Source organism: Danio aesculapii, chromosome 2 (genome assembly GCF_903798145.1).
Source record: "Danio aesculapii chromosome 2, fDanAes4.1, whole genome shotgun sequence".
Lineage (NCBI taxonomy): Eukaryota > Metazoa > Chordata > Actinopteri > Cypriniformes > Danionidae > Danio > Danio aesculapii.
In genome coordinates, this window is record NC_079436.1 from 5,359,571 (window position 1) to 5,372,423 (window position 12,853).

A 12,853-nucleotide genomic window follows, 5' to 3' on the forward strand; every position below is an offset into this window, starting at 1 on the left:
GCAGCTGACGTACAGCGAGGGGTTTGCGTCTTTAATAAACTACGACAGTTTGTGTTCAATGAAAATGAACAATGATTAATAAATCCATATGAAACACTGCCCTAAAAGTGACGTCTTGTCTTCAGTTGCGGGCTCAGGCGTGCTTCGCACTCACACTACAAGCGTACTGCGCCCAAGTGAACCTTGCTCTGGCACACCTCTTCCAAACGGGCCAGGGTCGGCCACCTGAACCGCACCGGAGCCCAATTCAGAGCACTCACACTTCTCAAACGAATCGGGAAACACACCTGGGCACGGTTCGGATAGCATAGTGTGAGTGCACCCTAAATTGCCAGGCCCTATGCACTGTCACCCTTTTGCCCCCACTTACAATGCCCCTGACTGACAGTATATTCACAGACATGTAGTCTGAAAATATAACACTGCTGCTGCAAACATGATATATATGGAACCCCGCAGAAGATCTAAACACAGGTGGAGCTGAGTGGGAGGAGAGTCTCTGAAAAAGCACTGCATGTGTTAGCGTTAAAATGCTGAGGAGGAAGCTCATTGGCTGCTGAGGTTCATGTCTTTGCATTGACTTAACAAGTAAATCACTCGCGCTTTATGCTTCATCCACGTCTGCTGTGAACACAGCTTGTGTCGTCGTTGTGTCTGAATGCTTTAAATTCACTTCATATATTTCATATAACATATATAAAATTATAAACTTTAATACTTCCACAATGGTTAAACTTTGCAAGTAATCTACAAATTACACACATTCAAAACTGTGGCTCCAGATCAACAATAATCCCTACATGACATTCAAGATCCTGGGATGTGATCTATTGTGCAGCCCTATACTATACACTACCTAACGAAAGTCTTGTCACCTATCCAAAGTTTAGGAACAACAAATAATAACTTGACTACTATCATCATTTGCTATCAGAAGTGGCTTAAATGAAGGCAAAGGCCTCTAGAATACACTTATTTTACCAAAATAAAATATGATCATGCCTTGACATGTTCAACAATGTTCATCTCTGGTGACTGGGCTGGCCAATCCTGTAGAACCTTGACCTTTGCTTTCAGGAACTTTGATGTGAAGGCTGAAGTATGAGAAGGAGCGCTATCCTGCTGAAGAATTTGCCCTCTCCTGTGGTTTGTAATGTAATGGGCAGCACAAATGTCTTGATACCTCAGGCAGTTGATGTTGCCATCCACTCTGCAGATCTCTCGCACACCCCCATACTGAATGTAACCCCAAACTGTGATTTTTTCTTCACCAAACTTGACTGATTTCTGTAAGAATCTTGGGTCCTTATGGGTTCCAAAAGGTCTTCTGCAGTATTTGTGATGATTGGGATGCAGTTCAACAGATGATTCATCAGAAGAATCGACCTTCTGCCAATTTTCCAAATGATCAACTAGAAGTCAAGTTATTATTTGTTGCTCTTACAACTGGGATCGACGACAAGACTTTTGTCAGGTAGTGTCCATCATAAAAAACTATCATTTCATGCAGTAATGAGGCTTTAATCACAATCCAGAAGCTCAGATAATCACTGGCCATGCGCTGTGGAAGCAGAGGAGCTTCCATGCATATCAGCATGCACCAACAGACAACAAATGCAACACATCCACATATACATATACGTCGACAAACAGCTGTTGCATTTCAAAACACAAGTCGCTCAATTTAACTAGAACCCACGTATGTAGATTCTAGCACATTCATGCGCCCATCGAAAATGAAATATTGCATGAACACAATCAGGAATGACCAATTAGAGGTACTATGATGTACTTCTAGTGTCAGCGTATGCATGACTTCTCACGAAACGATAACAAGCTCCATGTGTCCACCACATGGAGACGACGGATACCAGACTGCACATGACGAACAGCCATATGACAAACACAGAACCGGCAAGCCGCAGATCAGATCAGAAGCACATACAAAATGCTTGCCGAGTCGGACGGGTGGCTGTTACCTGGACGCTCACGGGACTTTGAGGATACGGGTTGGAAAGGGGAGTAGAAGGAGATGGAGGACTCTCCTCCCTCACTACAGGCGATGGCCCGTCGAAGATGCATTCCAGCGATTCAACCTACAGAAGGGCATTCAACTCAGCGTATTACAATACAGGCTTGACTTGATTGTGCCTAGTTACATCATTATTGTCATGAGAATAGGGTAAGAATCAGCAAAACAGATTTGTATGATAATGTTGATGGAACACAGACCATATATAAGCACCTGAGTGGAAACTGAAGGACCATGATGCATATGACACAAATGTTAAACACATTAATATATGAAAAGCCTCTTGGGATAGTAGGTCATCCTCTAACCTGAACAGACCAGGTCAACGTCACTCCCACCTCAATACATAAATACACAGCAGATGTTTACTGATATTTCTGATGACTGCAATGGCTTCAATAGAGCACAAGATGGCAACAGAACCCACTTCTGCAGCCGACTGAACTCATCTCAGTGTCCATCCTTTTCAAACTGCTATGTGTGCTAAGTATCTTTATACAATTTTTTAATGACTTCTAATGTCATGTGTGAAAATGCACAAACACACCCCAAACACATCTGTCTCTCTCTTTAGAATTATATTTTAAGTGCTTTTATTAGCATATTCCTTTGTTGCATGTAATTTTGCAGACAAATGCTTAAAATAAGCAATTACAGTTTTTTTTCCCTGAAAATAAAGATATTAAAAAATATTATTAAGGTTTAAAAAATTACTTAATTTTTAATGATATCAGTATAAAATGAAAATACCTTAGAATATCAAAATACAAAAACTAAAAAGTGTATTCAAATAAAAACTGCGGCGGAAAATCTGAAGCTAATCTGAGATTATCAAAATGCGTTTATATTCTCTCGTGAATAAATTCTGAGCTTAGTTTTGGCCAGCAGATGCTCGATCTGCTCAGCTCCAATTCCTTAAACACACTATACAAACATATAACAAGAATAATCAATGGTTAGGAAGAGTTTATTTGAATTACAAGAGTCTGCATAGTCAGCTATAAATGCCAGAGGGTTGTTGCTAGAAGGGATACAGCTGCGGCCGGAAGATAACGAGAATTATTTATATAATTTATCAAATTTTTCATTCATTTTATTAACATCTACCCATACCTTGACTCTAACCCTAACCCTCACAGTAATGTAAAGATATTAAAATGATGCTTTATTGATGTATCCGCAGCTGTGTGCTATCTAGACTTTACCAACTTACATATCTGAGCCAAACATACAAGCACTCTTCCTCTTGAGAATTTGAGTGTAGAGTTAAAAATTAGCCTAGAACATTATCTGCTGTTAAAAACTAGTCTAGCGTGCCCTCAGCTGGTAAAAAGTAGCCTAGAGTGCCATCTACTGTTAACAACTAGCCTAGTATGCTATCTGCAGCTAAATACTAGCCTAGAGCACCCTCTGCTGTTAAAAACCAGCATAGAGTGCCATCTCCTGTTAAAAAATAGTATAAAGCGCCCTCTGCTGTTAATAACTACCCTAGAGCTCTATCTGCTGTTAAAAACTAACCTAGAGCGCCCTCTGCTGTTAAAAACCAGCATAGAGTGCCATCTCCTGTTAAAAAATAGTATAAAGCGCCCTCTGCTGTTAATAACTACCCTAGAGCTCTATCTGCTGTTAAAAACTAACCTAGAGCGCCCTCTGCTGTTAAAAACTAGCCCAGAGCGCCCTCTGCTGTTAAAAACTAGCCCAGAGCGCCCTCTGCTGTTAAAAAATAGCCCAGAGCTCCCTCTGCTATTAAAAACTAGCCCAGAGAACCCTCTGCTATTAAAAACTAGTCTACAGCGCAGTCTACTGTTAAAAACTAGCCCAGAGCACCCTCTGCTGTTAAAAACTAGCTCAGAGCACCTTCTGTCATAAAAATTTTGCCCAGAGTCCTATCTGCTGTTAAAAACTAGCCTAGAGCACAGTCTACTGTTAAAAACTAGCCCAGAGCACCCTCTGCTGTTAAAAATTAGCTTGGAATGCTATCTGCTGTTAAAAACTAGCCTAGAGCGCCGTCTGCTGTTAAAAACTGGCCTAGAGTGCAGTCTGCTGTTAAAAACTAGCCTAGAGCACCCTCTGCTATTAAAAACTAGCCTAGAGCACCCTCTGCTGTTAAAAACTAGCCTAGAGCACCCTCTGCTGTTAAAAACCAGCCGAGAGTACCATCTGTTGTTAACAACTAGCTTAGAGTGCCATCTGCTGTTAAAAAGTAGCCTAGCACACAGTCTGCTTTTTAAAAAGTAGCCTAGAGCACCATCTACTGTTAAAAACCAGTCTAGATCACCCTCTGCTGTTAAATACTAGCCTAGTGTCATTTGCTGTTAACAACTAGCCTAGAACACCATCTTCTGTTAAAAAAAGCCAAGAGTGACAGCCTAGAGCCCCCTCTGCTGTTAAAAACCAGCATAGAGCGCCCTCTGCTGTAAAATACCAGCCTAGAGCATTATCAGCTGTTAAAAACTAGCCTAGAGCACTATCTTCTGTAAAAAACCATCTTAGAGCACCCTCTGCTGTTAAAAACCGGCGTAGAGCGCCCTCTGCTGTTAAAAACCAGCCTAGAGCATCCTCTGCTGTAAAATACTAGCCTAGATCATCATCAGCTGTTAAAAACTAGCATAGAGCACCATCTGATATTTAAAAAATAAATCTAGAATAGAGATGGAAAAAAACGCAGAATAGAGATAACAATCTCAAAATTGGCGCTTCGAACGTTTTTTTTGGTCACAGCTCTAATTCCAATCCTAATACATAGAAAACAAGCAGCTGTCATAAGGGCTATTGAGAGTCTCTGAGGAGATGCCGAGGTGACTCTCTCAGCTCGGGCCAAATCTCTATTGTAGGGGAGTGTCTAAGATTGATGACAGGGTGTGAGAAAGAGTGGGGGAATAAAAAGGAGCCGGCTTAAGTGTGAGCAGTGAAGGTTATGAGAGACGGCAGGTGATATTTCTCATCTGTGGTTTGTTGTGTGCAGCTTCTGGCTCAGGCTCTGATCAGGATGGAGGGGGGAAGCTTTGGGCTCATAAATCTAAAGGGAGAAGGGACCACTGGAGCACAACAGGACCAGAGCGAGAGCTTGTAAATGTTCAAACATACACACTACTACCTCCTGCCGGACAGGAAATTCACCTTCTCTGAACACAGTCAGAACGCTGTCTCTGTGACGAGACAAGTACTAAACATGGAGTCCTTTGGCCAGGTTGAATACTTCATGCAGTTCATTTGAGAAGGGCGATCATTGTACTCAAGGCCACAGGATGCCTGTCATCCACTACTGGATTAACTGCAGCTCTGCATTTTTCACTTGAATGATCCCCAAACCAGTCTTCAGGAATTTGGATGTATTCTTTAGGGAACAGGTGTCAAATCCAGTTCCTGGAGGGTGGCAGCTCTGCACAGTTTAGTTCCAACCCTGCTTCAACATACTTACCTATAGGTTTCTAACAAGCCTGTAGGTCTCAATTAGGCTGAACAGGTGTGTTTAATTAAAGTTGAAAGTAAATTGTGCAGAGCTGCGGCCCTCCAGGAGTTTGACACCTGTGCTTTAAGGGGATTATCCTGCTGAAACGCAATAACCCAAACTTCAGTCTGTACATAGACAAATGTTTGCCATAATGGCCTGATACTTTATGTAAGATTATATGATGTCTTTCATACAGTTAATGTTTCCACTTCCTCCCCATAACAAGTCTAGTCTACATTCATGTTTGACCATGAGGGGTGATGATGTTCTTCTGCTAATAACTCTTGCCTTTTTTCCGCCAAAAGGAATACCCCCAATCCATGGGACCAAAGTTGGGTCACATCACATTGTAAAACATTCCTCCAGAACTTGTCAGATCCATCCAAATGAATGCTATGATAATGAAGCTTTATTGTCAAGAGTGCTGTTCAACAAGGTGTCCTGACATGTCCAAGATGTCATCAAATGTTTTTCCTCCTTTCATCAGGTCATCTCATAAGACTTTTTTTCAGCTGCTCTAATCAACAGTATTCTTCTTCTTCAGCATTTCTTAAAGGTTTTGTGGTACAACGCATTTCAAAATGATCCCTAAAGCTTTCAAAACTTTTAATGCCTTCTTGAAGCCATAGACTTTGTGATGTACAAAACAATCTTCACAAAAGCTGTTGTAAAATATTTTAGCCATATTTGCGTCTTCACTTTAACACAAGCATGGGGTACATTTATTTATGTGTAACAGCTAAAGCTGACTTGGTCTTATTGGAGTGTTTCCAAAAGTGTCACTGTCTTTTAACACAATATTTAACCTTACCATAGAAATAAGTGAAAAAGACTGCCATGTATAGTAGGAGTTGAATAATTCTGATGTGCTGAAATAGCAAAAATTACAGAACCCTGAAATATTACAGTATTATAGAGTAATATGATCATTTAATATGCTGTTAAACTGTTATCAATACAATAAACAGGGATTTTTAATCATAATTTAAATATTGGGAGGAGGGGTCACCTTCAATGAACAGGACAGTTAAGATTGCAGACAGGAAATTTTGAGGAGCAGAGGGATTCCAAGGCATTCCTAGGCAAGTCGAGAAACAATGTCCCTCCAGCCTGTTCTGGGGGCTTCCCTGGGGCCTCCTCCCAGTGGGACAAGCCTGGAACACCTCCCTAGTTAGGCATCCAGGAGGCATTAAAAACAGTTGCCCGAGCCACCTCACCTGGCTTCTCTCAATGTGGAGAAGCAGTGGCTCTACTCTGAGTTCCTCCCGGGTGACAGACCTCCTCACCCTATCTACCTTGCCACCCTGCAGAGGAAACTCCAGGTGGAACATGTCTGGAACACCTCCCTAGTTAGGCATCCAGGAGGCATCCGAAACAGTTGCCTGAGCCACCTCAGCTGGCTTCTCTTGATGTGGAGAAACAGCGGCTCAACTTTGAGTTCCTCTCGAGTGACAGAGTTCCTCACCCTATCTACCTTGCCACCCTGCAGATGAAACTCCCGGTGGGACATGCCTGGGACACCTCCCTAGTTAGGCATTCAGGAGGCATCCAAAACAGTTGACCGAGCCACCTCACCTGGCTTCTCTTGATGTGGAGAAACAGCAGCTCAACTTTGAGTTCCTCTCGGGTGACAGAGTTCCTCACCCTATCTACCTTGCCACCCTGCAGATGAAACTCCCGGTGGGACATGCCTGGGACACCTCCCTAGTTAGGCATCCAGGAGGCATCCAAAACAGTTGACCGAGCCACCTCACCTGGCTTCTCTTGATGTGGAGAAACAGCGGCTCAACTTTGAGTTCCTCTCGGGTGACAGAGTTCCTCACCCTATCTACCTTGCCACCCTGCAGATGAAACTCCCGGTGGGACATGCCTGGGACACCTCCCTAGTTAGGCATCCAGGAGGCATCCAAAACAGTTACCCGAGACACCTCAGTTACCTTCTCTCTATGTGGAGAAGCTGTGGCTCTACTCTGAGTTCCTCCTGGGTGACAGAGCTGCTCACACTATCTACCTTGCCACCCTGCAGAGGAAACTCCCGGTGGGACATGCCTGGAACATCTCCCTGGTTAGGCATCCAGGAGGTATCCGAAACAGCTGCTCAAGCCACCTCAGCTGGTTTCTCTTGATGTGGAAAGCAGCGGCTCTACTCTTGAGTTCCTCCCGGGTGACAGAACTCCTCACCCATTCTACTCTGCCACCCTGCGAAGGAAACTCATTTTGGCCAAACTCATTTTGAAAAATACAATTATTCTGCAATTTATTTGTACAAGTAGTCTTTAGCATTGTGTATAAATCTGTCATTACATTTTTGTCCCATACGGTGATCAAAATCTAGCACTAGCATACTCGCTTTAAGTGGACACATGGCTAATGACATTCCTACTGAACCAAGCCCACTGGTGGATTAAGACCCAATCTACAACAAATAAACATTCTATTTATCTAACATTTCCTCATTTTGAGCACTAGTGGGGAAAAGGTAGCTTACTGTACAAAAAGCAGTACTCTGGCTGTCAAGCTAATTGCTTGAAATAATGCAAGGAGGGGGAAGTCATTCAAAATCCCTAAGCATGTGTTAAGTGTTGTGTTGTGTAAAATGTAAGGACAAACAAAGTGTAAACAAACTTCATAGCAGAACTCAGACAACAAAGTGATTGACAATATGGCAAATGTTAACACAGGTCAAAAAAATATTCCATAATCAGGGCCTACCTTCATTGGGGAGATATGTGAATGTGCCACAAAGCCATGGACATTTTCAATCTGGGAGAGGCTCTTCTCAGCCACTTGGACCAGCTCAGGTCCAGGAGCATCATCGGTGAACTGTGGCGAGCTTGGCTCCTGTGGAGATCCTGTGTCCTCATCTTGGTGTCTGTACTTCTGCAGAGAACAACAGGAAAAAGCTTCAGTCATCGTACGAATAATTCAGAATTGTGGGTTGTTCCAAACGTAGGAAGGCACAATAATTTTGGCATCTTCAGAGAAGGTAATCCCCAAAATGTATTAAAGGGTTAGTTCATCCTGTTATTATTTACTCACACTCATGTTGTTCCGATCCCCCAAAACCTTGATCTTCAACACAAATTAAGGTTTTTTTTAGATGAAACCAGAGATCTCTCATCCACCATAGACATCAACAGTCTATTGTCAAAGCATTCAGTGGCTTCAAAAACACTTTTGTTTACCAAAAAACTGTTGAAGCAACTTTGTTCACCAATGTGTTAACCACAGCCATATCACCCTGAAGCCCAAGACCGGTTAGTCACTGAAGCTAAGCAGAGCTGAGCCTGGTCAGTACTTGGATGGCAGACCACATGGGAAAACTGGGTTGCTGTTGGAAGTGTTATTAGTGAAGCCAGCAGAGGGCGCTCAACCTGCGGTTTGTGTGGGTCCTAATGCCCCCTGTCCTAGTGAAGGGAACATCATACTCTCACGAGAGCACCGTCTTTTGGGATGAGACGCTAAACCACCTTTCATCTAAAATAGCTTAATTTGATCAGAAAATGAACTAAGGTCTTGGGGGATTGGATCTTATTCTAGGTTTCAACTAATATAGAAAAAAATCCAGAGCAGTAATGTAAGATTAATCCATTCAATACTGAGTAACAGCAATAGATAATGTAATCATAAAAGAACTATAGTGTTGTAATTTCATGTTTATCTACATGCTAACAAAAACTGCAATGAGGCCGATTAAATAAAGTCTCCTTTGAGGAGATTTGTGTATTGAGATTATGATATAGAGCAATTAAATATCAGTCACTTTATGAGGTTCTATGATGGGATGTGGCCTTAGAACACAGCTGTCAATGTAGGCGGTAGCCATTAACATGTCTAAGACATGCTCGGGCAATTATTAAAATGAAATTCAAATGCAATAGGTGCTGAAGATTGAAAAATTATTTCGTTGCAGATACTTTAATTTCTGAAATCTAGAAATAGTGTTTCTTGACTCAATGATAACAAATACCCATGGCCTTATTTTTCAATTGTATATTGCTAAAAGAGTGCTGCAGTGGGGGGTGGGATTTTAGGCAAATAACAGTCTGAGATCTAATGGCCCGTTTCCACTGAGTGGTACGGTACGGTTCGGTTTGGTTTGGTACGCTTTTATGGCCGTTTCCACTGTCAAAAAGCGTACCGAACCGAACCGTACCGTACCGTACCACTTTTTCGGCACCCTTTCGAAAGGGTACCAAACACGAGAAAGGGTACCAAAAGGCGCAGCTGAACGCTATTGGTTTACAGAGATACGTCATTCGCTTCCGCAACAAGCCAGAATGAAAACAAAAAACCGCCATGTTTGAAATACACAGCTAGAGAGTTTAGTGGAATTATAAATACATATAATAACGAGCCATGGTCGATCTGGGCTCAAACAAGCCTTGTCGTCATCTTGATGGACAGCCACAAATCCAAGAAAGAAGAGCAGATTTACCCTGTGACCCGTAGTTTTTTACGAGCCAGTCTGAGGCGCGAGCAGTTTCGCTTTCTTCCTTGCGCTCGCCGCGCGTCTAACATTATATCTGAAATAACAAACTTCTTGAGCTGATGATAATAACCTGCGCTTGATTATTGACGTGCTTTTGAAACCCGATCCTGTCAGACACTGACAAACGCGAGAGTGAAGCGCGAAAAAACAAAGGAGAAGCTGGGAAAAAAGGAGCACATTAAATACGGGCGAAATGTCTACTTTATGTAGTTCTTCTGTAGTCGGGAACATATCGGAGACTGTAAGGGGCTGTATGTGTTTATATATGTTCATTTATTTAGTTATTTAATATAATTACAGACGTTACAGTAGGCTGTTTCGCACTGTCTTTGATTTGCAGTTATAATCAACTCATGTTCATATAAAAGTTAGTAATAAACATTTCTACACAAGTATTTATGTGTATAAAGCATCTGTTTTGTGAGAAGTGCTTCTCATATGATATGTGAACGACCCATACAGCTTTATTGTAGACATTTCCTCGAGCTAGAATGACGTCGACTGAAACTTTCTGTCATACACCACGCCCACCAAAAGGGTACCCTTGTTAGTGGAAACGCAAGCTTGATAAAGGTGACCCGTACCAAACCGAACCGTACCGTACCGTACTAGTCAGTGGAAACGAGCCATAAGGCGGCCCAATACAGATCCTTATCCACAAAGATCAAACATTGTTTCACAGTGCATTATATATCATTTATAAAAACAAAAGTCTGCTGAAAATGAAAGTTTAAAGACTGAATCTGTGCATTAAGACTTCTAGAATAGGCTTCGTACTACAAAAAATTCAAATTCATGCTTTTTTTAAAGAAAATAAGGAAGTAATGGATTTATAAACACACTTCAATATTTTAACTAATGACCCTTTTTTCATTCTAGAAACACAGAGGACTGTCATCAACAGATCTCCCTGCACTACAGCAGTGATTTCACATCACTTCACAATGAATGGGTTCCCTCCCTCTAAAATACAGTGGCACATGCTTACACAGAAAGCCAGCTGATGAGCCATTTCAACACAGGCGGAGAACACCCACAGTTGCTATAGCAACAGGTTTATCAGCTACTGTCTACTTCTCACCATAGGTAACAGCAGTGTGATTTAAGCAGCCTTATTTAAATCCGACACAAGGCTCACTGGATTGGTTCACCCACCTCGCTTTATGATGATGTATAATCAAGAGCAATGGGAAATTCTGGATGTCATTCACACATTTGAAGAAAATACGTTTAACAGAGTTTGACGTTAACCTAGATCAGAATATTACGTGTAATTCTACGTCTTAAATCAACACCTTATTTAAAAGTAGCTGTTTAACAAACCTGTCACATTCTTTTTAATGTAGTCAGGAAAAGTCAAACAAAGTGTCCTCTGCTTTTATTTATTGGTGAAAAAGTTATTTAAACTTCAATACAAAGGAGCCACAAGAGGGCACAATTTTTGATAATAAAAAAAAAAAATCCACATTTAATCAACATTAAAGTCTAAGGTATGCAGTATGAGTAAATATGCTAGCCTTCAGGGGTATAACCAATAGATTATTCCTGGTTTGCTTTGTATTACGGTTAAAGACACTGAAATAAAAATAAATAAATCAAATCAATCTACTAGCAAAAGCACACCACAATCGCAATCCACATAGCAAAAATACTAAACTACAAAAAAATACAACATAGCAAAAGTACTAATAAAATGATCAATGCTTTTCGGATTTAACAGGTACAAGTAGAGAAATAAAAAAATACAGTGTACAGTACATACAGGAATCAGAGAGATCAATACCTTTTAAGACCATTTTAAGACTCTTTCCATACATTTTAAGACCTCATCGCCACTTTAGGTTTTAGCCGGAAACATTGGCGACATTTTAACTTACAGTACAGTCACTAAATACAAACTGTAACAAACCAATCCTAAACTAAGGGCTCCAAATCAACTTCTGCTAGTTTAAAGATGGAAAAATAAGATCTGCGCCCCGGCGCATGGTCTAACAGGGTTGTGCTTATTCTCTAATGAGTTCTGGGTGTGTTTGAGCATAACATGCATTAACTAATCAGAGTCTCATCTTCCATTCCATTTGTCAAATGCGTTGCGCCATGAAGCATATGCTATTTACATGGCGGACTTTATAAGTGGAAAAACTGAATGCTTCACCTGCAAGAAAACAGTTAAACAGACCAAGAATGAGCCTCCTCTATTCGGCCTTTTTACTTTCTCTTTACTTTACTTTTTTCTTTTTTACTTTATTTATAGAAGTTTTTATAAAAACATAACTCCCATTAGTGTACATCCTGTATACAGTATATATTAGCAAAATTATCTCTGTGGTATTACTCTTACTTTTGTGGACAAGGAAACAGTGGAAACTCACTCCACTGAAGACATCCATTAACCCACATATTTAATTTCGCTTGTTAAGCGCAAAGATTTGTTTCAAAACTATTTTGGTTTTAAATTCAGTTCTAATTTCCAGTAAACGAATAAACGAATAAATAAACAATAATAAAGAAGTGTGGTCAAAAATGAGATACAGCTAAACACACGTAATATTCTTATGCCCCATATGTGGTGCATACGTCTCCAAAACCCGACAGGTGGACAAATCTACACTAGTTTTTATTAAAACAAATATAAATATGCATATGATAAATAATATTGCTAATAATAATAGCATTATACAAAAGCAAATTGTCATGAATAAACTGAAAAAAGCCCCCCGAACATGAAGGCATGGAGGCAGCGACTTTATTTATGTAGAAAAGAATAATTTTTGTATCATTAATCCTTTATTTTTATTCATATGTAAAGACATTTGTGTATTGCTGTATGTATTACATCCTGTATGTTTTAAGCAATGTGTAAGCTTTTAGACTA

General features: G+C 40.8%; 1 protein-coding gene across 17 annotated transcripts in view; it reads right to left on the reverse strand.

Annotated features, from left to right (window-relative positions):
- The window catches only part of dlg1b (discs large MAGUK scaffold protein 1b), a 185,212-nt gene that overhangs the window by 93,239 nt on the left and 79,120 nt on the right, over nt 1-12,853 (reverse strand). For 10 of the 17 annotated variants that reach the window (XM_056471342.1, XM_056471318.1, XM_056471349.1 and 7 more), the window contains 2 exons: nt 8,199-8,366; nt 1,980-2,096 (listed from right to left, as the gene is read on the reverse strand). In XM_056471342.1, coding sequence (XP_056327317.1) covers nt 1,980-2,096; nt 8,199-8,366 — 285 coding nt within the window. The remainder of the gene's footprint in view (nt 1-1,979; nt 2,097-8,198; nt 8,367-12,853) is intronic. The other 7 variants (XM_056471362.1, XM_056471394.1, XM_056471356.1 and 4 more) reach the window with 1 other exon arrangement.